General features: G+C 39.8%; 1 protein-coding gene across 1 annotated transcript; it reads left to right on the top strand.

Annotated features, from left to right (window-relative positions):
* The first annotated feature begins 7668 nt into the window (after nucleotides 1-7668).
* On the top strand, nucleotides 7669-22035 carry alkbh8 (alkB homolog 8, tRNA methyltransferase). The gene is made up of 12 exons (XM_063493230.1): nucleotides 7669-7806; nucleotides 8506-8639; nucleotides 8753-8853; nucleotides 10047-10178; nucleotides 10292-10387; nucleotides 10537-10641; nucleotides 11315-11385; nucleotides 15627-15733; nucleotides 16008-16168; nucleotides 17025-17305; nucleotides 19821-19970; nucleotides 21193-22035. Exons 1-12 carry the CDS (start codon nucleotides 7669-7671, stop codon nucleotides 21922-21924), a joined length of 2208 nt encoding a protein of 735 aa, XP_063349300.1. The 3' UTR covers nucleotides 21925-22035.
* Nucleotides 22036-27850: the final 5815 nt, after the last annotated feature.

Genomic DNA, 27850 nt, shown 5'->3' with positions numbered 1-27850 from the left:
GGTCTCAGGGTTATTTATAACACATTATTGGAGATACTTGGTGGATTACAGTTGTTCCAAACACAATACTTATATCATCCAATGGATATAGGAAACTAACAATATCGCCCAGTATCAGAGGAATTGTCCTCAGGAGCAGTCTCTTCAAAATGTAAAATACCAGGCATGCTTGCTTTAAACCAACTGAAGCCTCTGTTAACCAGTCACCTATCGAGTCCCTTCTCAACTTAAAAGCAAAGAATTTGTAATTGGCCAAAAGTATGATGATATCTTCAGTACACACACTTACGTGGAATTTCAAATAGGTACTGATTATAGAGGAGTGTCAAGCACAGTAGCTTGCACCCTTCATTGCTTATCCTTGATGGATGAAGAGACAGAGGATACATAATGCTCTTAGTAAAATGCACACATGTGGATGGGCAAAGCAAAAAATTAAACCTCTTGATTATGCCTGGACCTAATCTGAATTTCTCATCTTTTCTACAGATTAAAGAAATTGTTACTCAGTGCTGATTTGTGGTTATTATCCTACTGTTACTTTTTGACAAAGCCAGGCAGGGCTGGATAGTAATGGGATGGATTGGTATTATATATCAATATAACAAAAATTAGCAACTATAATCAGTTTGCATAATACGTACATCTTTATACCCGCCAGCCATAGTGGTAGCTACAACTGTTCAACTGCTTGTAAACACAAATATCGAATCAGTCAATCACAGGGCAGCAGCTTAACTTAGGCTAGCAAACATAGTCAGACACCTGCTGAAGTTCAAACTGAGCATAAGAAAAGGCAAGAAAGGTGATTTAAGTGAGTTAGAACGTGGCATGGTTGTTGGTGCCAGGCTGGCTGGTCAGAGCATTTCAGAAACTGCTGATCTACTGGGATTTTGCCACACAAACATCTCTGGGGTTTACAGAGAACGGTCTAGAAAAGGCAAGCTATCTAGTTGTCTTTTATGTCAGAGGTCAGATGAGAATGGGAAGACTGTTTAAAGCTGATGGGAAGGCAACAGCAACTCAAACAACCACTCGTTGCAGCCACGGTCTGCAGAAGAGCAGCAACACGATGAATCTTGAGGCAGCTGGGCTCCAGCAGCAGTAGACCACACCATGTGCCGCTCCTGTCATCTAAGAACAGAAAACCGAGGATACAATACAAACAGGTTCACCAACATTGGACAACAGACGTTTGGAAAAGCGTTGCCTGGTCTGAAGAGTCTTGATTCCTCCTGCGACATTCAGATAGTAGGTGCAGAATATGGTATAAACGTCTTAAAAGTTTGGATCCATCCTGTCTAGTGGTGGTGGTGTAATGGTGTGGGGGATATTTCCTTGGCACACTTTGGTCCCCTTAGTACCAACTGATCATTGCTTAAATACCACAGCCTACTTGAGTGGTGCTGACTATGTTCATCCCTTTATGGCCACAGTGTTCCCATCTTCTGATGACTGCTTCCAGCAGGATAAAACACCAAGCCACAAAGCTCAAATCATCTCCAGTTGGTTTCTTGAACATTGAATTCACTGTACCCAATGGCCTACATAGTCACCAGATCTCAGTCCAAGAGTGCTCCTTTGGGGTATATTAGAACAGGTAGATTTCCAACATGGATGCACAGCTGACAAATCTGCAGCAACTGTCTGATCCTATCATAACATTATGGATTAAAATATCTGAGGAATGTTTCTAGTACCGCGTTGAGTCTATGCCAAGAAGAATTAAGGCAGCTCTGAAGCTAAACCAACCCTGTACTAGCAAGGTGTACGTCATTAAGGAGCTGGTGAGAGCATATAGCCAGTGAATAATTAATTATATAAATATATATATATATATGACACAGAATGTACTAAAGTATTCTCTGTGAAAGATATTATCTGCTTTTTAGCTTGCTTAGTGCAATATTTTTAGTTATTGCTAATGCTAAGCTAAGCTAACTGTTTGCTGTAGCTTTAGAATTTACTTGGAGCCATTAAAGCAGTATCAAGTATCTCATCTGTCTCAAAATATCATCCACAGCTTTCCTTTAATAGAAACTAAATTGAGAATACGTTTTCGTTCTTTTGTGGACCTCTGATATTCTGTATTATGCTCGTGCTAAGAGAAGGATTTTGACATTTCATCAAAGCAAACATCTCAACTCACCTCACACTTGACAGCTGCTAAAAACGGTGTTATCTCTGACCTAGTGTTAAACCCCCTTGACAAACACACTTTCTCCTGCACACACAGAGGGGCCACAGAAGGACAAAGTCCGAGCACAGATCACTTGAACCTTTCCATCGCAGGATTCCAAGGCCATTCCCAGAGGATTAAACAGATCAAACTGGTTGAATTTTATCACCCTGCTGCTCTGCCAGCCTCAGACCAAGCGCTATTTCACCCAGGGATTCCCATTGTCACAGAGATCCAATTCTGGGGTGATTGAATAACACAGTGTGAATTGTGCTGGCATCTCTGTGCGGGGTGGACTATGGCCCACTGTGACAGCTGTGTGTGCATTTAAGATAGAAAAGTGCTGGGAGAGTTGCCCTCTAAATCTGAGGAGAGACAGAGGGGTGTCAACAAGGCCTCAGAAACACCATTCCACAGATTCTGGGACGCTAGATGTATGTGTGTGTGTGTGTGTGTGTGTGTGTGTGTGTGTGTGTGTGTGTGTGTGTGTGTACACATCCATTTACTGAATGCAATATCACTATGTTTATTCTGATGTGTAAGTTAATGTGGTGACAGTTTCCAACTGTGAACATTATGGAAAATAAATAATAGCAGTAATGTATCGGAATCAAAGCAACACATCTAAAATATAAGATATGCTTTATTTATTCCAGCTCTAGGGAAAATTCTTTTGTCATGGCAGTTACTACTACTACTACTAATAAAAATATTACAGTAATACACAAAAATCATTGTCTGTATGTGTTTTTGTTCGTTTGTTTGTCCACAAACTCCTCCTAGACCATCAGGTATTCAATGCCTGAAGGTTCTTATCTATATAGGATAATGTGGAGTCATCATGTTGCCTAGCAACCAGAGCAACAAGCTAAAATTACCCCTCTTTATAATTTATAAACTATAAGACTGACCACATTGTATGATTTTTATTTCATGACAAGAACATCTCATTTATAACCACGCACACTGAATTATGCCTAATATATTCTGATGCCACCATGTTGCCTAGCAACCACCTAGCAATAGGCTAATATGACCTGGTTTTAGTTTTAACACCTTATGAACACTATCATTTTAATCTATTGACAGTAGCATATAATTTATATCCACAAAGGCTGAATTACACATGTCTGGCAGCCACCTAGCACCAGACTAAAATGACCTATTTTTAGCATGTAAACAACCAACCCAATATCATGGCAAAGCATGAAATGCAGAAACTGCAGTACATCCAGAAATCGCAATATCTGGAGGGGGAAATAGTATGTTTAAAGCCAAGAAGTCCGAGTGACCAAGCAAGTACATTCCCGGGTCCTTCTATCCTACAACAAGCTAGGTGGCTAATTTGTACTTACATGTAAATGTGTAAGTAATGTCTCTTTAAATGATTTCCTGTGATTATTTTTGTGATGGCTTGAAATAAAATTTCCCTTTGGTGGTACTGCAGCTTACTGCAATTTCTGCATGCTTGTCTATTGCACTTTTGGTGTTAGTATAGTATAACAGGCTGCATTGTAACAAGTGGGAAGAGGAACCCGTATTATATGGCAACTTTATTTTATAACATAAGAAAATAATTATTTAACTAGCTACTAACTAGCTAATCTATGCTATGGTAAACTAAGCTAATATTATCTCCTCAATGGCGTTTGTGTTAGAGCAGACAGCATATGTCTGAGGATGGTATGAGTCTTACCAAAAGACAGCAAATGTAATTTCAAATTAGAATCTAGTGTTTAGATTATAACAAATTACTTTAGAAGTCATGTCTCTGAATTAAACTTGATAGAAATTGAATATTTTTGCATTCCCCCCAAAATGGTGGAACATATGTTTATTCCATTTTATATATTTGTGTAGCCCTAAAAGGTGCATTTCATTCCAATGCCAGTAAAAACATTAATTGGCTTTCTTGGCCTTAGGTTGTGGAAAATATCATGTCACAAGTTCCTCATATTCATTAAATACTGTGGGTTAGTCTGAACATTGGTCTATAAATAGCTGGCACTGGAAAATTATTTAGCTCACAACTTTGCTCATTTATAGTGGCCAGATCTTTGCCATAGCAATTATCAGAGGATAGGACTTCATCCCAGCTGACTGCCATTCTGGCAGAGAGATTATACACAGATCAGATGGATCTCCAAACACACTTCTCAGACCTCTAAATATTTTGACCAGTTAAAATGTTTCAACATAAGATCTGCTGCTTTAGCTTCTATTTCTGCCCATCCTTACCCCTCCCCGTTAGTCCTTGAATAGGCTAATCTTTTGTCTTCTGCAGGAATGGTAATATTTTGTGTTGATGATTTGTCATTATTATTAATTTCATCCTTCTCTTTCTCCATATGCATGAAAAGACATAACCACCATTGGCAGATGTAGAATATTTTTGATAGACTGCAGTTTTTATAACTCACCTTTCTCCAACTACCAACCATCTGCTCACACGTCTCCAGAGAGAGGCAGACATCAGAGTCACTATTTTAAAAGGCAGCATCTGGTTTCTTCATCCTGTGGTCCCAGCTAATTACAATACAAAGATGCCAGCAGCAGGAGTTTGGCAAATAGCTACCGGTCCTGCATTTCAAAGGTTGATGGCATGCCTCAGGGTACAGAAGTGATTCCACTTGTGTTCTCACCATTACATTGCTTTTGAGATTTTGGCTGGTGCTGAAGGTGAAGCTGCCCTTGAACAATGGCATGAGGAATACCTGAATTACCGTGCAGCTTCAAGCATTTCCACTTGGTGCAATGTTAATGCTAACTTCTTCACCTTAGTATTTAAGACATTTGTGTATGGCCAACCAAATGAGAAATGTAATGTTAAAATGATATCTAAGTTTTCAGGTCCAAATTTTATTTTTGACTCTGGAAACTGGAGTTGACAAAGGATAGGATTCTGTCACTGAGTCATTATTGGATCATTCATTAGCTTCTAAATTGGGCTTTTGGCATGGGATGTTTTCTTTCTGTTCTAAAAATGAAACTCAAACCTTGGGTTTTAAGCCAGTGGAGACTTGGAAGACACTGAAGGCCCTGAAAGTGGTTTAGAAATTCTTCCCATCTCCAAGTAAATGAAACTGATCCATGTGTTATAAAAAAAAAACTGTGCAACATCAGTATAATAATTGCAACAAAAGTTGTTTGTTTGCAATGTTGGAAATTATTAGAAAATAGGAGAGGAACTGAACATCAATCATTTAGTGAGCCATTTTACCAGTTTAGCAAAACCATCGCATACAGTGGATACAAATTGTACTGAATGTAGTGAATGCTCCGTACTAGAGGTTAAAGCTTTAATTCTTACTGATATTGCACCGGATATCACCTCCAACAGTGATAAATGGGTTTAATTTATTTGAGTTCTTAAAAAAAGAGCAGAGTGTTGTTATCATGTTGGGAGAGGGCAGCCACATGCTCTCCTGCCTGACCAGCTGTTGTTTTGTAGGATAAACAGAGTGTGCCGTTGAGACGACCGAGGGCTCGCACTGGCCAGCAGTGTAATTACAGAGATGGCAGAAGACAGGTGAAGGCCTCATTACACAACACGCCCGAGTATAAATGCACAGGGACACAGCAAAGCACTGAGGCGCACGCACAAATGTTTCAGAACACAGAGAGACACGCGTGCTGGAACACGCACTCATGTTCAGAGGGGCTGCAGAGTCATTCATCTGACAGAAGAGGAATTTGGATGCAGGATCTGAGATAATTGGCCCCACTGAGAGAGAAATCAGACAGGGAAGAGTGGCCAGGGCAGGCAATACATCAAAGACAAAATGATGGACAGAATACATAAATCACAAGTCAATACCCATGCTAGAATATGAGTGAATGCTTGTGTCTGATCAGAATATGTCCAGCTGTGTTGGGTATGGTGCTTTGTTGAAAATGACAAATATGAAGGATACCAACTGTCGGTGTCAGCTGCCAACATTTAAGTTGAATCTGATGATAGACGAATGAAATGATTGAAAATGGAAAGGTAGAGTCCAACACTCGATATTTAATCCCTTACTGTATCAAGTTGGATATCAAGTGAATTTGACATTACCGTTTATATAATGCCTGCAAAACGGAGCCAAAGGACAGAACAGAAGCTTTGACATGAGAAGAGAACTGAATAGAATCACTTAGCTAAGACTAAAGAACAAGTTTAACAATGTTGCACTGATTGCTCTCAAAGACATCAAAGGGAAAATGCGTGTAATGCAAAATGCAACCTCAAGGAAAAGAAAAGTCACATGGTCACAGTCACAGGTTCTTTTTTGAATCTGCATCTTTATTCCAGACTGTTGGATCAGGGGTCATCAAGAGCATCATAGCTCCACCTGTGCTTTGTTTTATACTGTACTCTTATGCCTTCATGGTTCATGGTGGACAAAATTCTTTCAGATGCTGGAAAAATGACAGGCAAAGTCCAGATGCACATTTTTAAAAATGCGCTGATGCTAATCAAGAAAAACACAGTGGAAAAGCGAGGCACTCTGAGTCATCCATCTGGAATAGAAGAATGAGTGTCTCACTGAAGTTCATATGATCAGATTTTTATATTATGTGCACTCAGTGGTATGCACTTCCCTTTCATCTTTAGAACAGCCTTAATTCTTTGTGGTGCACATTCAACAAGGTGCTGGAAGCACTCCTCAGAGATTTCAGTGCATGTTGATACGATAGCATCACACAGTTGCTGCAGATTTGTGCTCTCAGCAATGTGCTCTACAGAACTGAGATCTGGTGACTGTGGAGTACAGTGAACGTATGTTCAAGACATAGGTTTGAGATGATTTGAGGCATGTCATCCTGCTTGAAGCCTCTGTCAGTATTTGTTGTTTTTATCTGACAGACATGCCACCTGAAGTGGTCTTCTGCTACTGTAACCCGTGTGCTTCAGGGTTCCATGTGTCGTGAGACGCTCTTATGTATACCTTGGTTGTAGCAAGTTGTTAATTTAGTTACTTTTGCCTTCCCCATTCTCCTCTGACCTCAGGCATTAATAATACATTTTCATCCAGAAAACGGATGTTAACGGGATATTTCTCTTGCCATACATTTCTCTGTAAACCCTAGACATGGTTATGTGGGGAAACTCCCAGAAGATCAGTGGTTTCTGAAACACTCAGACCAGTCCATCTGCCACCAAAAACCATGCCACGTTCAAAGTCACATAAATCACATTTTTCGCCATTCTAATCCTCAGGTCATCCTAATGACGTCCACGCGTTTAAATGCACTCAGTTGCTGCCATGTGATTGGCTGAGTAAGACAAGATGATAATAAGTTAACAGGTGTAGCTAACAAAGTTCCGAGAAGTGCATATATATTTTTTATTCACATGTAATAATTTCATTTTATTCTTAACAAATCAGAATTATGTAAGATAAACACTTTACTTACATTTTACAAAATGTCTCCTGGAGAGGTAATCTTTGGGAACCGAAGTCTTTCAGTCCCCGTTGCACCCGGACGGATTAAAACAACGTACCATGGATGCTAGTGAGGAAAACAACGTGAAGGCCGTCAGGAGAAGTAAAGAAGAGAAAAAACTCCTCAGAAAACAAATTAAAGCCAGTCACACATTACTGAAGCATGAAGGCATCCATACGGCCCCGCAGCCTACCAGGGTAAAGAAAAATAACGTTTATTTGACGGGAAATGGTTCGCTGTCATATGTTTCATTATTCTTCGCTTGTTTTTTAACATTAAAATGATTTTAAAAGTTACCTGTATATCTAATATTTAATTGTTCTATTCATATTTTTTAATATATTTATTACTATTGTTGTTATTTTTATTGCTAAATTAACAAGAAAATCAGCCGCTGTTTATGGAAAATACTTTTAATATTTTACTCGTTATAAGAAACTTTTCATTTGCTCCTTTTAAATGGGATTCATTTTTGTGTTCCTGCAGCAGTCTGAGACAGTTTTAAGAACTATTTCTATTTATCTGGAAGGATTTCACGCTGTTATCTCTGCAGACAAATACGAGTTTATAAAAATTGGGTTCATAGCAAAAGGGAACAAACTACTTTATACTACAGAGAAATATCAACATTTTAAGCCAGTAAAAGCATCACAACAAAAACACAAACTACTTCATTTGTTTGGTTGTTTTTTCATGGGAGTATGTGTTGTAGGTTGATTGATTGCTAAGCAGTCTAACAATCCTTGGGGAAAGGCCTTTTTTTCCTTTTTTCTGGCATCTTCACAATTGAAACAGTCTTATGATATCACTTGTTCATACCTTCAGTCTGTTTTTTTCAGTTTTTTTCAGGTTTGTTTGTTTTTTTGTGATTTTTGCTGTTTATTTCACCTCTGCAGAGTCTGGTGGTGGCTAATGGTGGCCTGGGGAACAGCGTTAGTCGAGAGGAGCTCTTGGCAGCGCTGAAAGAGATGGGAGAAGTGGAGAGCCTGCTCATGCCTCCCCTTAAGTCCTATGCTTTTGTCACATACAGGTACACTTAGGGCACAGACAGCACTTTGTCACAGCAGGAATGCGCTTTGTACATTGAGGACCTTTTTATTCCAGTTAAAACTAATATTATTGTCATTTTCATTCTCGTTCCAGGTGTGAAGAGAGTGCTCTAAAAGCGTACACCCACCTTAATGGACAGAAGCTGCAGTGCGGAGAGAGCAGCGTCACGCTCTACCTCGCTTATGTCAACTCAGGTACTTTTACTTTCAGTACCATCAGGAACATTGTGAGTTCTTTCAGATATAGCCTGACTTAGACATGAATTCTCCTTTCTCGTTTTAGATGGATTTACACTTGCAGGGAGGGTTTTATTGTGTTTATATTAATGTAATGAGTTTGCAATGCATTTGACTGAAAGTTGTCTTCTTAAAGTTACAAAAAAAAATGGTAAAATGGCCTGTATTGGTATAAGGACCCCAAAGCGCTTTACACATCCAGTCATCCACCCATTCACACACTGGTGATGGCAAGCTACATTGTAGCCACAGCCACCCTGGGGCGCACTGACACTGCCGAACACTGGCGCCACCGGGCCCTCTGACCACTACCAGTAGGCAACGGGTGAAGTGTCTTGCCCAAGGACACAACGACCGAGACTGTCCGAGCCGGGGCTCGAACCGGCAACCTTCCGATTACAAGGCGAACTCCCAACTCTTGAGCCACAATCGCCCCGTGGCTCAACATATGACATTACAATGGCTTCAGATGCCGGTGATTGTTCTGTATGGGTCTTATTAGATCTTAGCTTTCGATACAGTGGATCACAGTATTAGTGGATCCTACACTGGATTGGGTTTCTTCATATGTTACTGATAGAAGTTCTTCAATCTTTGCAAATCAGTATATGTCTGATAAAGCAACCTTCTCTTGTGGGGTTCCTCAGGCTTCTGTTTTGTTTTTTTTGTTGTTGTTTTTTTGGGTCTGTATTTTCTGCCACTTGGTCAGGTAATTGCCAGTGTTGATAGTATTTCTTACAATTTATTTTGCTGATGACATTCAGCTGTGTTACTCTTTTAAACAGCATGTGCACTCTGCACTCATACTTTTGATTGGCTGTTTATCAGCTGTTAAGGATTGGCTAGCTGGATTTTTTTTTCTTTTAGTTAAATGAATTAAAAGCTTTATTATTGCTTTTTCATATTGCTTCTTATTGAAGCATTTGTTGGGTTCATAGGCTCTTCTGTGAAGCTATTTATAAATAACCTTGTGTTTTACTAGATAGTTCTTTGTCTCTGGAGGCTCATGATAAAACTGATACATGTGCCCGACAGTAATAAATCTTAGGTTTAGAAGTAAGTCAAATAATCGGAAAGACTCTGAAAGGTTTTGTTGTTTTTTTTGCAGCCAGTATTTAAGATCTACTGTGTATTTTCACGCTCTTGTATAGTGGCCCATGAGGAGGAAGCATCCGTTCCATTGCCAGAGGGTTTAGTTCTGCTGGAGGATTTTGTGTCCCCAGAAGAAGAAGCTCTGCTGCTCGCTGCTGTAGACTGGTCATCCACTAATGATGATGTTACAGGTGAGGGTATCATTTCCCCCCCAAAAAAGCTGTGAAGAAAAGTCAGGCATACACTTTTGATTATGGTTTCTGAATAATCCCCTTTAACTTAACTTCATCCTTATGATTCTTAGCTCAAAAAGCTCTGAAGCACAGAAGAGTGAAACATTATGGCTTTGAATTTCGCTACGACAACAACAATGTGGATAAGGACAAGCCATTACCTGCAGGTAATCTGGATCTTCTTTTATTAAACATATTGTATCAAGTGTGGTTTTGTGGACTGTGTTTTTCATGATATGGTCTTCAGTCTAGTTGTCACTAGACAAGCATATAATAAAGGAAAACAGAAGTAGCAGAGGAATGTGTGTGTTTCTAGGTATCCCTGCGGAGTGTTTACCTGTTCTGGAGTGTTGTTTAAGAAATGGACACATCAACGTCATGCCAGACCAGCTGACTGTAAATCAGTATGAATCTGGACAGGGTGAGTTACAGCTCGAATAATTCACAGAAGGTTTTTGCTCATTCCCAACTCTGTATTTTTTAATTTATGAACTCTACTAGCTGGGATTGGCTCCAGAGCCCCTGCAACCCTTTGTTAGAATATTGTGATAAGGAAGGATAGATAGATTAGTGTTGTATGATTCTCAGCTCAGAATAATAAATATTTATCTTATACTGGTCCTTTGGGCAGTTAATAACTGAAACAAGGACTTTTAGTCCCTGTCGCCATTATATTGTAATTTTAAATATACAATATAAATATAACATATTTATTAGACCACCGCCCAGTGTAAGGTTTATGCCACAGCTGCTCTAAGTTAACACAATATTGGTAATTACTAAGATGCCAAATTGTGATTATTTACTTGCATTCATGGACAGAAAAATTAGTTTTAGTGGTTGAGTGTTTCGCTTGATTAATAACTGCTTTTATACCTGATTATTAATCTGTTATTAAAAATGAATAAGAGAGCACACAAACAGTTTACTGATTTGCACCACTGGGTGGCAGCAGAGCCTTTCCATAACCGGTCGATGAGGAGTTATGGAAGCCTTTGGGTCCTCTTGGGCTGAGAGAAGTTTATTAAATGTTTCACTTGATTAACTTTGCTCTGAAGGTTTTCATTTTCCATGTTTGTTTATGATATTTCCAGGTATTCCTCCTCATGTGGACACTCACTCTGCCTTTGAGGACACCATCCTGTCTCTGAGCCTGGGGGCAAAGGTGAGAGGTCGGTCAGGCATCTCTGATTTGTTCATCGTCATCGTTGCCACAGACCTGTGAGCTGCTAGTAATTAGTAGCTGTTTGAAGCCAGCATCGGTCAGCAGTACTCGAGGTGCAATTATCAGTGATTAAAATGGAAGTTGCACATAAAGATGGTCTAAAGAAAACACTGCCAGCTTTCATCTTAAAACTGTTAAGAGGTGGTTATTCGTTTAAACCCAGTGAGTTCTAGTTTAATCTGTCAAATTATCCGCAACCTTCCTGAGCTCTGTGATTTAGCTGCTTCAGAGAGCTGTCAGTATTGTGTGTGTGAGGGTGCGTACGTGCACACATCTTGTGTCCTTGTGTTTTTCCTGAGAACACTGTGTTACCTTCTCTCTGTGTCTCATTCTTTTCAGTCCCTTCTCACCGTAACATCCGTTCATCCAGCAGGCACTTAAAGAATTAAAGCTCGCAAGAAATTTTGTAAACAAACGGATGTACACAAGAGTTATAGATTTTCCATTTTCATGTCCTTGACTCTTCCAGGTGTTCACAGGTGTTGCGACCTATAAACTAAGATCGTAGGTTTAGTCTTTGCTGCCTGATTGCTGTGGATGAACACCCATCTGTCCCTGCTTGTCTGAAAAGCAGGGGCTCTGCTAGCAATCAGCTGTCATCTGCTGTGGCATCTGTCTCTCACACACACACACACACACACACACACACACACACAGACTGACAGTGTGTGTATTCATTGTCCTTGCTTTCCAGTGGAGATTCAGAGCCACAGAAAATGTGCGCATATTAAATCACGTTAAAAAAGGAAAGGACACTTGGAGGAATGTTTGAAGCGAATAGATCCCGAAAGAAAGTTTTATCGAGTGCAATTAAACTGGCTCTTCTTTAAGCGATGCATGGGAGTAATGGTACTGTTAAGCTGAGGGGTGGTATTTCTCGCAGTATTTCCTGTTTAACACCACTCAAGTACGCATTTACATGTAGTCATGATGACCTGCTGAAGCTCAGACTGAGCTTTAGAATTGGAAAAAGTTGATTCAAATGACTAAACGTGGCATGGTTGCTGGTGCCAGATGCGCTGGTCTGATTATTTCAGAAACTGCTGATTTGCTGGGATTTTCCCACACAGCCATCTGTAGGGTTTACAAAGAATGGTCGAAAAAAAAGAGAATTTATCCAGTGAGCGGCAGTTCTCTGGGTGAAAATGTGTTTTTGATGTCAGAGGACTGAGGACTGCTTGAAGCCGATAAGAAGAAGAACCAGCGCACGCAGAAGAGCATCTCTGAACGCAAAACACATTGAAAACTTGAAGCAGATTGGCTACGCCAGAGTGCCGCTGCACTCTGCAGTAAACTGAGGCCGTAGTTCCCATCAAAATTGGATAGTGTAAGCATGGATCCATGCTACCTCGTATCAACGGTTCAGGCTGTTTGTGGTGGTGTGGGGGATATTTTCTTAGCACACTTTGGGCCCCTAGTACCAACTCAGCATTGTTGAAACACCACAGCCTCCCTGAGTATTGGGAAGAAGGTGCTCTGCTCCATCTCAAAGGGGCTCCAACTGGGTACTAGTAATGAAGTGCTGAGTGCACATTAGGATTTCTAAATTTGATGTTACGGTGGTTGCAGAGAATACATCAAGTAGCTTATTTTAAAGACTATTTGGAAACCTTGTTAAATATTTTGCTACTCTGTGGATTTAATGAGTGCACTGCAGTTTGATTCAGTTGTGATTTAAGCAGACAGGATTTGGTGCATAACAAAACTTTATGCCATTCGCTCAGTTTCATTGGATTTAATTTCTCTGAAAATGTAACACAAGTGATTCAGTCATTATTAATGAAACACTTGTTTCCTTGTAATTACACGAACTATAACTGCATTATTGAGCTGTTTGTGATGTTGTATATTGGCAGCCTTTTGGTGTGTACTTGTACTTGTGTGTTTGTGAGGACCAGTTGTAGACTACAGAAGCGAGGACTGACTTTAGGGCTAATTGTAGAAGTTAGGCAGAGGTTTAGGGTTACTTATTGTGATGCTTGAAGTTAAGGTAAGGAAGTAAAGAAGTAAAGAAGCTCTCTGTAATTGATTGTACTCAGAAAGATGTACAAACCTGTGTGTGTTTGTGTGTGCGTGCATACGTGTGAGGAGGGAGGGAGATGATGAATAGTTGTGCAGTAAAGCGTAGCTGCCAGCATCACCATCGATTTAGTCACATTCCACCCTTTCATTGATTGGCTAACACTCCTCAGAGGGGAATGAAGCAGTCCTGTGTGTGTGTGTGTGTGTGTGTGTGTGTGTGTGTGTGTGTGTGTGTGTGTGTGTGCGTGTGTGCACGTGCCAGAGACAGAGAGAGCGTTCACTTGCAGTTTGAGGTTAAAATCTGATAATTTGATTGACTTGCATGCCCTTTCACAACTAGACACAAACCCCTATATGTCTAAGACACACACACACAAGCCCATTCAGCTATCTTAGTGAGGACCTTCATTGACATAATGGTTTCCCTAGCCCCTTACCCTAACCTAACCCTAACCATTAAAAATGAATGCCTAACCCTTACCCTAAACCTAACCATAACCTAATTATAACCCTGACACTAAAACCACATTTTGAGCCTCAAAAAGGCCTTCGAACTTGTGAGGACCGGTGAGTGTGTCCTCACAAGTGACTGTTGGTTCTCACAAGTATAGTGGAATGCAGATTTTGGTCCTCACAAAGATGGCTAGACAGGAACACACACACACACACACACATATATATACATGAATGCCATCTACTTCACAAAATCCAATTTTCCTGCTGTCAGAATTTGGAGAGATACAATTGGAAATTGTTGTAGATGTAATTTCCCAGCAGAGCTTATGCTGTTATGTGCTGTAAGGAAACATTAGGATCAAACACCAACGCTGTCTGCTAGCTGCAAGTGAGAGAAAACATGAACAGTGTTTCAGGTGGCCGACAGTGTTTTCCTTTGGGTGACATCAGTCAAAACTCTGTAGTTTGGAAGTTTTGTGCCAAAGTCTCTTTCATTATGGAGCTGAGCTACCTGGATCAGTAAAATATTATCTTTAGTGCAAACGTTTAAAAAAAAAAAAAAAGTAAATGAAAAATGAGTCATAAAGTTTTTTAAATTTGTCATACTACTACTACTACTAAAAAAAAACACATCACAGCTGGATAAAATTGCCCAACTCTCTACTGAAGAACTAAAAGCATAAAAACTAGTGCGTAACTTATTTCCTGTACTTGCAGATACAGAAACTTTTTGATGAATAATAAAAATATAAAGGTGTATTATCAGCAGTTATTACTTGCAGCAGATGCACAGTAATATGTAGGGAAACACTGATGCAGGATGCCAAATTATTATTGCTGTTGAACTGTTAGTTGGAATTGCATGTCCACAACAGGAGCAGATGTCTTCTAGGTGGATGTCCTGCTGCTGTGATGGGCCTTCATGCTTATAATATTGGCCTCATCTTTGTTGATGTTGAGACTGATTCCCAGTTCTGATGTAAGAAGTGCAGTTTTTGTCCAGCCTCTGGGGGCAAGAGCACCGTGTCATCAGCATATCAGTTGCTGTGTTGTGCTGACAGTGCCGAGTGAATGCTGTTCCTTCTTCCTACTGTAGAACTCATGATACAGTGAGTTGGAGAGAAATAAATATGTTTGGGTGTCTACTCAGCAAACATGCACAGGTGCAATGAGAGAGGACCAGGAACCATTCCTTGAGAGACTTCTTACATCATAGCAGTTCTTTCTCATTCACCATCATTGATGATGACTGCATGTACCATGTGTGAGGAATCTGATTGCAGTTCCTGCCTTTCCTATTTAGAAGTGATCCACAGTATCAGATGCTGCTAAGATCAAATGCAGTCGAGTCTGTGAAACTCCCCGCATCATTCCTCAGGCAAATTGTGTTCAAAAACTTTGCAAGGGCTGCTTCTGTGCTGTGATACGAGCGGAAATCTGACTGAGAGCTGTCAAGGATGTCATCCATCAGTAGAAAATGATTGGATTACAAAGGGAAGGGCCTGGCGGCTGTTTGTGTGTGTGTGTGTGTGTGTGTGGCATTGGAAAGATGCCTGCAAGAAATATATACGTATATAAATCCACACCCAATGACTTTAAAACCTTCATAAAAATGTTTAATTTAATCAGTAATTTGTTATTATCGGTGCAGTGAAGTAATGAGTAGAAACCATTCTTACTTTTAACACAGCGTGTTTGTGCAGACGGTCATGGAGTTCCGACATCCTGATGGTCGTGTTGTTGCTGTGGTGTTGCCTGGACGGAGCCTGCTGGTCATGAAGGGCGAGAGCAGATATCTCTGGACTCATGGGTAAGCTGGACTGTGTCAGAGCATCAGTCTCTCCTTTTGGAGTCAGGTTCTCTTGACCTGATCTTTGGATTGATGCTTAATTTGCTGCTTTTTCCTCTGAAAAAGAAACTATTTATTTACTACAGTTAGTAAATTTCAGTCTGTTGATGGTCTTTGTCTTCAGCCTTTGCATTGTATTTGTTCACATCCACATCCTCTCATCTACTTCACCGGTTGGTTTGTGTGTTTTTGTCTTTTATAACTACTAAAACAAGCTCTTCATGTGTCCTTTTAGGATCACTCCTCGTAAGTTTGACATGGTGCCAGCCTGTGAGCAGCAATCCCCCGATCATGTGACGCCTGAACCTGGAACACGTAGCAATCTGACTCTGAGCAAGAGGGGCACACGCACTTCTTTCACTTTCCGCAAGATCAGACCTGAACCCTGCCGCTGTGGTGAGAGTGAAGCAAAACACACTTTGCTTTATTAAACTGCTTTACTCACATTATGAGAGTGAGTGAGGTTTTGAGAGGTAAATTTAATTTGAATATATGTAATATGTTACGGGGCTCCTTTTTCTCATTTTTTCATTTCTCATTTTTTTTCTCCTTTTTTTTTTTTTTTGAGGCTTTAGATGTTGTTCTGGGTTCTTTTGTGACCTCCTGGATGAGTTGTTGATGCGCTCTTGGAGTAATTTTGTTAGGCTGGCCACTTCTTGGGAAGGTTCACTACAGTTCCAACCACGGCTCTCACCATGGTTCACAGGAGTCCCAAGCCTTAGAAATGGCTTTGTAACCCCTTTTCACACTGATCATGCGACTTAGTTTCTCAGACGTTTCTTTAGATCCTGACATGATGCTTTGCTTTTTGAGGTCTTTTATCCTGCTTCACTTTGTCAGGTTCAGTTTAAGTGATTTCTTAATTCTACAGGTCTGGCAGTAATCAGACCTGGGTGTGGCTAGTGAAATTGAACTCGGCTTTCCAAGAAATGCAGTTAATCACAGTTTAGGCTACTACTTTATCCCCCACAGGGCCAGATTGATAGGTTTGGATACCTTTTGTCCCTTAATAAATGAAATTGTCAGGATATCTTTGTCTAATATTAAAATAAGACAGCAGGATTATGTTATTTTGTCTGACAGTTTCATCACATGAGAATCCTAAACCCAGAGTTTAGCTAGCGTTTTTGCATAAAGACAATAATAAAAGATATGCGAACGATACGATTGTAATTAAACCTTGCATGGCAACGCAGGTCAAAGATAAACGATCGGCACATCTCACCAGTGAACGCCTTCTCTCTGTCTCCAGCCTTCCCCTCTGCCTGTGACAGTCAAGGAGCTTCTTCAACACCCTCGCCCTCTACGCCCTCCCCTCCCGCGCTTCCATGTTGCCATGCCGATGCAGCCCGTCTGGAGGAGGAGTATGTGCACCGGGTGTACGACGCTATCGCCTCCCACTTCAGCAGCACCCGCCACTCCCCCTGGCCTCGCGTTTGCCACTTCCTGTCCTCGCTCCCACCGGGTAGCGTGCTAGCTGATGTGGGCTGTGGAAATGGGAAATACCTGGGCGTAAACCCAGAGATGATTGCAGTGAGTGTCATTTTATACTGAAATGTCTGCGCCTCTGAGATACTTCATTGATCCCTGCAGGGTAATTTCCTCTATCACTGCTTTTTTTATTGCTGCTGTTTCTTAGATCGTCAGCACTTTGAAATGCTACACATTTTCATAACAGGCATTTATCTGCAGAAGCATTCATCTGTGTATTCGAGCTAGAACTCCTCTCCTTCATTTCTCACATAGGGATGCAAAATCTAAGATGGCTCTGGGCTTTTTCAAACACATGTAGATCAGCATGACTCATCCAATAACTACTAATGACCTTACACAACACTGTTGCTCTGATAAGGCCACAGAGGTGAGGTTAGAGATGTAACATCAGGTTTAACTTTGGGTTAAAGCCTTTAAACACCATCAGGCTTATAGGTGAAAGGATAAAAAAATTTGAAATGGACTTATGTGCCATAAAAATACATCAAAGCAACACTGTAATAAATGGAATACACGGTTGTAATTATAGTCAGATCTGCTTGTGCTTTAATGACAGGGGAGTGATACTGATGAGCTTATTAACTTACACATTCAAGCAGTCTTGAATGACTGCTCGAATGTGACAAACCCTTCCTAAAAACAACACAGCTTTAAATTCTTGGGAGATTTCAGGAGCTCTAAATTCGTTCACGTTTAAGGTTGATTGTCTGGTGGCGACATTTTTATTTTGGTGAATTGGTGGATTGGTTCACTTGAATGAGTTCTGATGTTTAGTAGAACCAGAAAACGAAAAAGATATCCTAGTTGTTTAAAAATCTCTCTAGTTGGAAAAAATTGATACAGTATCACAATATATATTGATACAGGGACACCAATTATCAATATTTAAGTAAATAAATAAAAATTAATCTGGGAATATTCAAAACAGGCCTCATCTCACCTGATAAGAAGCAACCTTTCTGCAAACAATCACAAACAATCGGGGAGATTGTTGAAGGTTTCCAAATAACTTTTTCATTTATAACATAATAGTTAATGGGAATTTCTGTCTATGCAGACAGCATCAGTGATTTTCACTGATTTATCACAGTTAACTGTTGTATTGGCAGAAACAGATTGCATGTTATTGGCAACTTCACCCCATGCAGTCCAGACTGACTTCACATTTATGGCAGGTTTCAGTGACAGTGCTGGTGTGGTTCACCGTGTCATTTTGCAGCAAAAAACAAATCTCTGAAGTGAGATAACTTTGTCTTCTTGGATAAAACAAATATTGTTTACATTTAAAAAGTTTAAGGTGAGCTGTTCATCTGTAATTAGGGTACACTGTTCACCTCAGCTGTCAATGCCGGGTGTGAAGTATCCACATCTATTTACTCTGAAGGAGGCTGAAAACTTTATACCGTAACACAATTTAAGCAGTTGAGTCAGTTAAAAAAGAATCGCCCCTGTACAGCTATACATATCATCATTTCTGCCCTGAGCGTTTTAACATTGGAGACTATGGGGTTTATTTCCTCTCGAAGCCAACCTCAAGTGGCCATTTGAGGAACTGCAGCTGTTGTGCATCAGCTAAAGCTTCTTTCCCCGAACAGTAGACAGACTATGTCGTGGTCACACTCGCAGTGCTCGGGATTTTCATAAACATAAACATAAAAAGAAAAGGAGGAACCTGAGCGAGCCACTTCAGGACCTGGTTGCACAAGCCTGACCTCTGTGTTTCAGAATGAAGTAAGGTTTGCATCATTGGGCTAGACGCTGCAGCTTACATGTCTACCTCCAGTGGTAGAGCTTTGAGTCTCTGGGAGGGTATAACTGAATGTGAAATGTAGGCGTGAGTTAGCAGAGAGTTTGCTTTTGGTCACAGGTGTAAACATCACGTCTTGCTTCAGGACGGCTAAATAAATAAGAGTAAGGCACAGCGGGATGAGATCCCTGTTGTCGCTCTCATTTCTTCCCTGTGTCTTTTTTTGTTGTTTTTTTTTGCATTAGCTCAGTTTCCATGGCAATATCCTACATTTCCTGTTTACGTATGCACACTGGGATATTCTTGTTTGGGATTTGGGGGTGCATGTAAGCAGCTTATCCTGACTCAGAGTGTAGCTGTGATAAATCAGCACAGAGAACACTGTGATCATGCAGCGAGCACAGCAGCTACCCGAGTTTTATTCTGCTTGTTCTCATTTTCTCCCAACCCAGGTCTCTTCTCTTCTTCTGTTTTCTCGCCTCAGTCCTTCCCTCTTTTTGTGCCTCCTGCTCTACTTCTTAATCTTTCTGTTTGCATGTCAGCAGTAGATCGAGGGTGTGTGCGCATATGTGTAGTGTCCCCGCTCTCTCACTTGTGTCTGCTGTCTCTTGTTCTCCTCGCATCATTTATCTCCATTCTTGCTCATTTTCTCTGGCTTAAATGATCACGAACAGTTTGTAAACGTATTCTTCTTCAGACCTTGTACATGCTGACGTGTGCGTTTGTTGCTGTTTGAGAATGATAGTCCACTGAATGGCCTTGTTACTCTCTCTGTATGTGCGTATGTTTGTGTTTGTTTTATTTCAGGTGGGATGTGATCGTAGCAGTGCTCTCATCCAAATTTGTGCAGAGAGGGGTTTCCACGCATTGGTTTCTGATGCTCTGAATGTTCCTCTGCGAACAGCCTCCTGTGACGCTTGCATCTCTATAGCCGTCATACACCATTTCTCCACAGAGGTACACACAGCACATCCTCATACAAAGAATAACCAGAATAGAACCGTTATATCAGTTTTATTTAGAAACCTACAATAAAGTTGTATTAATTGTTAGTAGCTCACTAAAGTTTTCATGTTCTGAACTTTTCACAGAACCGTGTGCAAAAGTCTTTGAGCCAGCTCTTATTTCTTTAAATTCTCTTTAACTTTCTTTAATTCTGCTAGAAACATGGGAATGAATGCAGCGATTTATTCAGCAAACATACATGTTAATACCGATAAAAGGCATAAGGAGACATACTTAAATATTTGGTATGACCACCTTCATTCTATACAGCCTGAACTCTCTTCGGCAGCTTTCCTGTAAGGTCTGGTAGTCTTCAGGAATTGTTCTCTAAGCTTCTTGAAGGAAATTCAAATCTCTTCTTGGGATGTTGGCTGCTTTTTGTTCTGTTCTCCATCATCATGATCCCACAGTGCCTAAATAATGTTGACATCTGGGCTCTGGGGAGGCCAATCCATGACTGACTTTTTTTTCTTCTTCGCCTGCCACTTCTTCTTTTATTCTCCACTTGTCCATTTCTGAAAAATATTTTTAAGGACACACTGCACACCATAGTGAGATTTACAAAGTGTTCAGCTAATGGCTCTTTGGGAATCAGGTTGTTGGTGCAAAAATACTATTTTATTCTGTCAGACTGTGTTGGATACAACTCTGGTTTGTTCATTGAGTTAGGTGGTTTTCTGATCCCTGAATAATTCAATGGATTTGTGTTAAGTGACTTAAAAAAGACATTCCTCTGAAAATGCTTGGTGAAAAGGACTGAAAATGATTGAAAAAATCTTCAGAAGGTGGTCTTGAGTAAGAACTATTGCTCGAGACCACCTTAAAATTACAAAAAATCGTACTCGTATAAATTAAAAGAAAGAAATGACAAATAAATGGGACTTGTACAGTTCCCTCCAACATGGTTTGGGATTTAAGTTACTAATTGTTTTTAATGCTGGTAGTTGTTAGGATTAGGAATGGGAAGTGTGTAATATATCAATACCTACCCTTCCTGACTGACTTCAGTTCCAGTCTGAAGCCACAAGGACTGGAAACAAACTGAAACAAACAAAACCACTCTGCAGGTCTTTTCACTTAAGGTTCACATCTCTCTGACAATGATTCACATGCAGTGAGTTGCATGTGATTCTGTCTTTAATTTATTTATTTTTTTAATGTGTGTGTGTTGTAGGAGCGGCGGCTAGCAGCTGTGAGAGAGTTGGTGAGACTTCTAAAGCCTGGAGGTCATGCACTCATCTATGTTTGGGCTTTTGAACAAGAGTACAACAAGCAGAGGTCCAAATACCTCAAAGACCACAACGAAGAGCATCATGGGAAGGAAAACCTTACTAAAAACACATCCGAAGACAGACGGGAGCCTCACGGGAAATCGGCTATCCAGAGTAGCGGACATTTGGAAGAAGGCTATGAGCCTGTTGGCAAAGTGAATGATGGCAAGCTTAGTGTGCACACAAACCGCACAGCCTTTAACACCCAGGACCTTTTAGTTCCCTGGCATCTGAAAGAGGGGAAAAAACAAGGGGAGGAAGAGTCAGGAGATGGTGTGAAAAGGAATAAAAGAAAGGAGAAGTCTAAAAAGGTTTTAACTAACCAAACCAGAATTGACAGTAACCCTGGTCTCAGTCCAGGTTTTGATGCAAGTATGTCTCCTGGATTAAGACTTGACACTGATGATGCCACTCACAGCCCAGGCTCTAAGCCCAGTCCGAGTGGCACCACTCAGACCTCAGGTTCTCATCTGAAATCAGAGTCTGAGAGCCATCTAACCGCAGTCTTTCACCGCTATTATCACGTGTTCCACCAGGGGGAGCTGGAACAGCTGTGCAGCCAGGTGGATGGAGTCAAGGTACAGAGCAGCTACCATGACCAGGGTAACTGGTGTGTTATATTAGAGAAGGACTGACACACACGTCATTAAAATCATTTTTATGCAACTACAGATCTGCATAAATAAAGAATTTTAACTTAAAATTAAAGGATCCAATTTCTGCCTTTTACATATATATATGATTTTTAACTGTGTTGGAATAAATAAAAAATAAAAAAATCCGCTCCTGTTGTGCTTATTTATATCACCATGTTTTGACATTGGCTGAGCAAACTCCTTTTCCCTGTTATGCTGTCATGGATCGAACAGTCCCGCTGCGATAAATCCCACCAGCTTTACTCAAAAATAAATGCAACTAAATGAAACATTTCTGGAGTTAGTATATCTACTAAGCACACTCTGGCTAGCTCACTGAAACCCCACACTAAAAACAAGCCTATTCAGCAGAGTGCAAAGACAAGACTGTACCTCACAAGCGATACAACCCTAATCTCGAAAAAAGTTAGGACGTTGTGTAAAATGGAAATAAAAACGATGCGATGAAAATGTCTCATTTTAAGACAAATATTGGCTCATTTTGAATTTGATCACAACAACAGGTCTCAAAAACATTAGGGCAGGCCATGCTTACAGGTGTGTAGCAACCTTGCTTCTTTTAACATCTGGGAACTAAGGAGACCAGCTGCTGGGCTTTTGGGAGATGAATGTTGTAGCTGCTCAACATTCCTGGGTGGTCTTTGTTATATTTTTGTTTCATGATGCATCAAATGTTTCCAACTGATGAGAGCTCTGGACTGCAGGCAGGCATGTTCAGCACCAGGATTCTTCTGATAAGATTGACATGATGTGAGATAATTTAATGCATTATATAGTTCAGCATTATCTTTTGAAATATGCAAGACCTTCCCTGAAAAAGACGTCACCTGGGTGGGAGCATATGTTGCTCTAAAAGCTGTTTATACCTTTCAGAACTGATTGTGTCTTTTCAGATGTGCAACTGTGCAATTCCATAGGTACTAATGCACCCCTGTACTATCAGAGATGCAGGCTATTGAGCTGAACGACGTCATATTGTTCGTGAAATAGTAAAATGTCTGTTTTGCGACACACATTTTCCCCACATTTTTAAGTGTTTTTTTGTTTGACATTGTAACTCGCTGCTTTGCTTCCTCTCCTGACCTCAGTGTCTGCTCTGAAATCACTGAGCTGTAGTTCAGTTGTAACCTGTCTGCCTGACCTTTTCAAGGTAAAGGGCTGAGGTGTAACACAGCAGTTCGAGGCTGCGGGTAATTTAGTCACATTTAGGAACTGGTCTATATATTTTTTTTCGTCCTTTTAAATATGACAGAGGTGGCACCTCACGGTGAGGCATCATACAGGCACATGATTAGCTACACACTGTATGCATACAGTGATTAATAACTGTTTAACCCCAGCGTTTCTACCATAAATCCTTACAAACAAAACCAAGAATACTCTTAACTAAGAATAAGAGATCACAACAGGAAAATAAAATATAGCTCTATTGTGTTGCCCACATTGTAGAAGGTGATTTTGCATGTAAACAGGAAAATGAGTAGGGAAGAGGTGAAAGTGGGATTGAGCACTTTAAAATTGGTTGTAATGGCTCAGCGTGGGGAAAAGAATCACAACGCAGAATCATTTCTATAGAGAGCTACAGTAGATTTTCTTTAAACACATGTATTTCGCATGGTTCACTTCTGAATCACAAAATCTTAGAAAAATCTGGGCGATTCATAACAACCTGGAAGGTTGGGCTTAAAATTATTAACCAATTTAAAGACTGGGTGGTGAATAGAAGATGGCAAAAAACAAACAAAACTGAAAAAAATCAACTTGGTGCACAAACTCTTGAAAGGGGACCTTAATGTCACAGAGCAAAACGTCACAAATCTTAGATTGCATGAGGCTCAGTTAACTGAAGAGTTAACTGAAGTGCAGCCAGCCTGACCAGGAATTACAGTCAGCTTTATACTGACATGCTAAAATTCTCTGAGTGTATTTGCTGTCTCTAACAACCATTTGCAGATCAATAGTAATTACTTTTGTATAGGTTATTCGCTGTTTTAAATTTGTGCACTATTTATTTATTAGTCCATACAGCCTGTACACACTTTGTGACAGATGTAAGAGGACCCTAGGAAAAGGTGTAATAATAAATAAAACCAAAAATGTTAATTGAGCCATTTGATTTATTCTAAATTGGAAAATTATTTTCTGTCCACCTTTTTTGTGACTAGCAGTCTCTTCCAGGTGAATGTTGTTGTAATTTGGTGATGTATAGATAAAATTAAATTGAAACTTCTGCTGTACAGCTTATTAAAAGGCCCTCTCATGGGCAGTGCGCAATCACACAAAAGAACAACTTAAATTTCACCATAACCCTTTGGAAATTTAAATGACTTTACAATTGTTGTGGATAACTCTAAAACCAGTGCTATGAGATTGACTTTAAGATGACAACCTGATTTAAAACAGAATCTAACAAAGACTCTTGCCCCTGGAAATAGCTCTAAGATATTAAGACAAAGGCAAATGAGATCATTTGGAAAAAGTGTATTTTAAAATGGGATCTTCTTGTTTCATTGGAAAAATGAAGTTAAATAAGTGCAAGAACAAGTATCACTGCTATGGAGTTTGCATGTTTTGCTGCTCACTCGGTTTCTAAATTCCGTACGCTTGCTCTGTCCTCCCGTTTCCGCGATCCTGCAGGAAACCACAAATGCAGCCGTAAAAAAATTACTCACGAAAGGCAAACCAAGCACTTATAAACATCTATGTTCACCGGGTAAACTGACGGTTTTTCACGCAGCGACCCAGTATCGACCGGAGATCACTCTGTTAAGTAGCTCCACAGGCGAGGCTGATCAGCTGGAAGTGTGTGGGGTTATGCTCCCAGGTGTGGCCGGTCCCCAAGGCGGGAACACACTCGGCAGGCCCCGGAATCACAAGAAGATGAACCCATGAAATAAAAACAAGTTCACAAACACTCATGAATCCAGGGTCACTATAAATGAAAATGTGACATATTTTTAAAGCATAAAAATACAATTTTACAAAATTCATGTTCGTTGACGATCATATTCCACGTGTCACAGTTGAAAAGCATAACATACTTAGAAAGTGTTCAAAGTTGAATTTCCAGATCCCAACTAACCCAATTATTGTTTTTTTAAGCTGCAGAGTAGTTTTCAGCTTTTCTTGCCAGTAAGATGATTCTAATCATATATTAACCATCTGACCTGATACATTAGCATTAAGTACCACCATGTGATCTGTAACTACAGGAGTGATTGTTACTAAAAATGGACCCCTGTATTACTGTGTAGATATTTTTTCAAAACTGTTAAAATTCATGTAATATTACATGAAAACCAATGGCAATTTGTATTTATAACAAGGACTTTTCACTCTAACCTCAAACTTTTGAGCAGTAGTGTGTATTGTATGCATGTATCTGTGTGCATGGGGTCAGGATTTTGTCATCACTTCCAATCAAAGACTACATTTTTTAGCTGTGTCCGTCTTTAAAAATTGAGTTGGAGTGTTTCAAGGCTGATGGAAAACTCTCCCTAACAAGTCCACTTTATTGCGTGCTCATGTATTTTCTCCTATAAGTGGCTCATAGGTATCTAACTAGTCCACTTTATGCATACTTCCTAATCTGTCACGCTTATCGGTGGCTCATGGTTGCTTAAAGCCTATGTCTGTACTTGACCACAGAGGCAGAGCATCATTCAATCCTGCCAGCTGCCTATCTTGGTAGCATTTCAAGGATGACCGACTCCACTTTCTCTGCAGCAAGACAGCTCATAACGTTTTAACAGTCTCTCCCTGTCCTGATATCCAATATCATCTGCTATAATCAAGAACCATTCACTATCATTGCAATCTACACTACAGCTCAAAAGTTTGAAGTGAAGTAGAAATGCCTCAGTTTCTAAAAACACTGAAATTCATAATGAGGTTCAATAGAATATCTACAGAAGTATACAGAGGCCCATTTTCAGTAATATCTGCTGTGTTTCAGTGGTACATTGTGTTGACTACTGTCAGTTTGTCAAGTTAAATCCCAACGTGTCAGTCAAGAAGTCATTTTCCAAAGACAAAAGCATCGACCAAAATCATTGTGCAGATTAAAAACACATTAAACTTTACAACATTCATGTCAGATCATCCCATTTTCACTTTTTAATCTGATTAAACCAAGTTTACACTTTTTTTTATAGCAACAGTGACACACCCAGATGTTCAACATTTTCCATTTTTCTCACTTTCGGGGTTCGAGAAGTTTTCATTTCCTATAATAATATTTCACCAATCAATTCTTACAAACAATCATTTTTTCTTTCATCCACTTTCAGACTGATTGAACCCATAAAGTTGAATTTCCAGATCCCAACTAACCCAATTATTGTTTTTTTAAGCTGCAGAGTAGTTTTCAGCTTTTCTTGCCAGTAAGATGATTCTAATCATATATTAACCATCTGACCTGATACATTAGCATTAAGTACCACCATGTGATCTGTAACTACAGGAGTGATTGTTACTAAAAATGGACCCCTGTATTACTGTGTAGATATATTCTTACTACTGTTAAAACTCATGTAATATTACATGAAAACCAATGGCAATTTGTATTTACAACGAGGACTTTTTACTCTGACCTCAAACTTTTGAGCAGTAGTGTGTATTGTATGCATGTATCTGTGTGCATGGGATCAGGATTTTGTCATCACTTCCAATCAAAGACTACATTTTTTAGCTGTGTCCATCTTTAAAAATTGAGTTGGAGTGTTTCAAGGCTGATGGAAAACTCTCCCTAACAAGTCCACTTTATTGCGTGCTCATGTATTTTCTCCTATAAGTGGCTCATAGGTATCTAACTAGTCCACTTTATGCATGCTTCCTAATCTGTCACGCTTATCGGTGGCTCATGCTTGCTTAAAGCCTATGTCTGTACTTGACCACAGAGGCAGAGCATCATTCAATCCTGCCAGCTGCCTATCTTGGTAGCATTTCAAGGATGACCGACTCCACTTTCTCTGCAGCAAGACAGCTCATAACGTTTTAACAGTCTCTCCCTGTCCTGATATCCAATATCATCTGCTATAATCAAGAACCATTCACTATCATTGCAATCTACACTACAGCTCAAAAGTTTGAAGTGAAGTAGAAATGCCTCAGTCTATAAAAACACTGAAATTCATATTCATACTTTTTCAATGAATCAGAAATGTAAAGAAAGGTGAATGTTTAACAGTAAGATTGATGACAAATGATGACTGAGGTTCAATGGAATATCTACAGAAGTATACAGAGGCCCATTTTCAGTAATATCTGCTGTGTTTCAGTGGTACATTGTGTTGACTACTGTCAGTTTGTCAAGTTAAATCCCAACGTGTCAGTCAAGAAGTCATTTTCCAAAGACAAAAGCATCGACCAAAATCATTGTGCAGATTAAAAACACAGTAAACTTTACAACATTCATGTCAGATCATCCCATTTTCACTTTTTAATCTGATTAAACCAAGTTTACACTTTTTTTATAGCAACAGTGACACACCCAGATGTTCAACATTTTCCATTTTTCTCACTTTCGGGGTTCGAGAAGTTTTCATTTCCTATAATAATATTTCACCAATCAATTCTTACAAACAATCATTTTTTCTTTCATCCACTTTCAGACTGATTGAACCCATAAAGTTGAATTTCCAGATCCCAACTAACACAATTATTGTTTTTTTAAGCTGCAGAGTAGTTTTCAGCTTTTCTTGCCAGTAAGATGATTCTAATCATATATTAACCATCTGACCTGATACATTAGCATTAAGTACCACCATGTGATCTGTAACTACAGGAGTGATTGTTACTAAAAATGGACCCCTGTATTACTGTGTAGATGTATTCTTACTACTGTTAAAATTCATGTAATATTACATGAAAACCAATGGCAATTTGTATTTACAACGAGGACTTT

Source organism: Pelmatolapia mariae, linkage group LG14 (assembly GCF_036321145.2).
Source record: "Pelmatolapia mariae isolate MD_Pm_ZW linkage group LG14, Pm_UMD_F_2, whole genome shotgun sequence".
Lineage (NCBI taxonomy): Eukaryota > Metazoa > Chordata > Actinopteri > Cichliformes > Cichlidae > Pelmatolapia > Pelmatolapia mariae.
The sequence above is the reverse complement of the archived record's forward strand: the minus strand, read 5'-3'. Positions and strand labels throughout refer to the sequence as shown.

Bases quoted from the DNA above. Each gene is read 5' to 3' on its own strand.
- alkbh8 (XM_063493230.1), top strand. From the start codon at position 7,669: ATGGATGCTAGTGAGGAAAACAACGTGAAGGCCGTCAGGAGAAGTAAA. The intron at 8,854-10,046 runs GTACTTTTACTT...GCTCTTGTATAG, and splicing joins CCTCGCTTATGTCAACTCAG to TGGCCCATGAGGAGGAAGCA. The intron at 19,971-21,192 runs GTACACACAGCA...TGTGTGTTGTAG, and splicing joins TACACCATTTCTCCACAGAG to GAGCGGCGGCTAGCAGCTGT.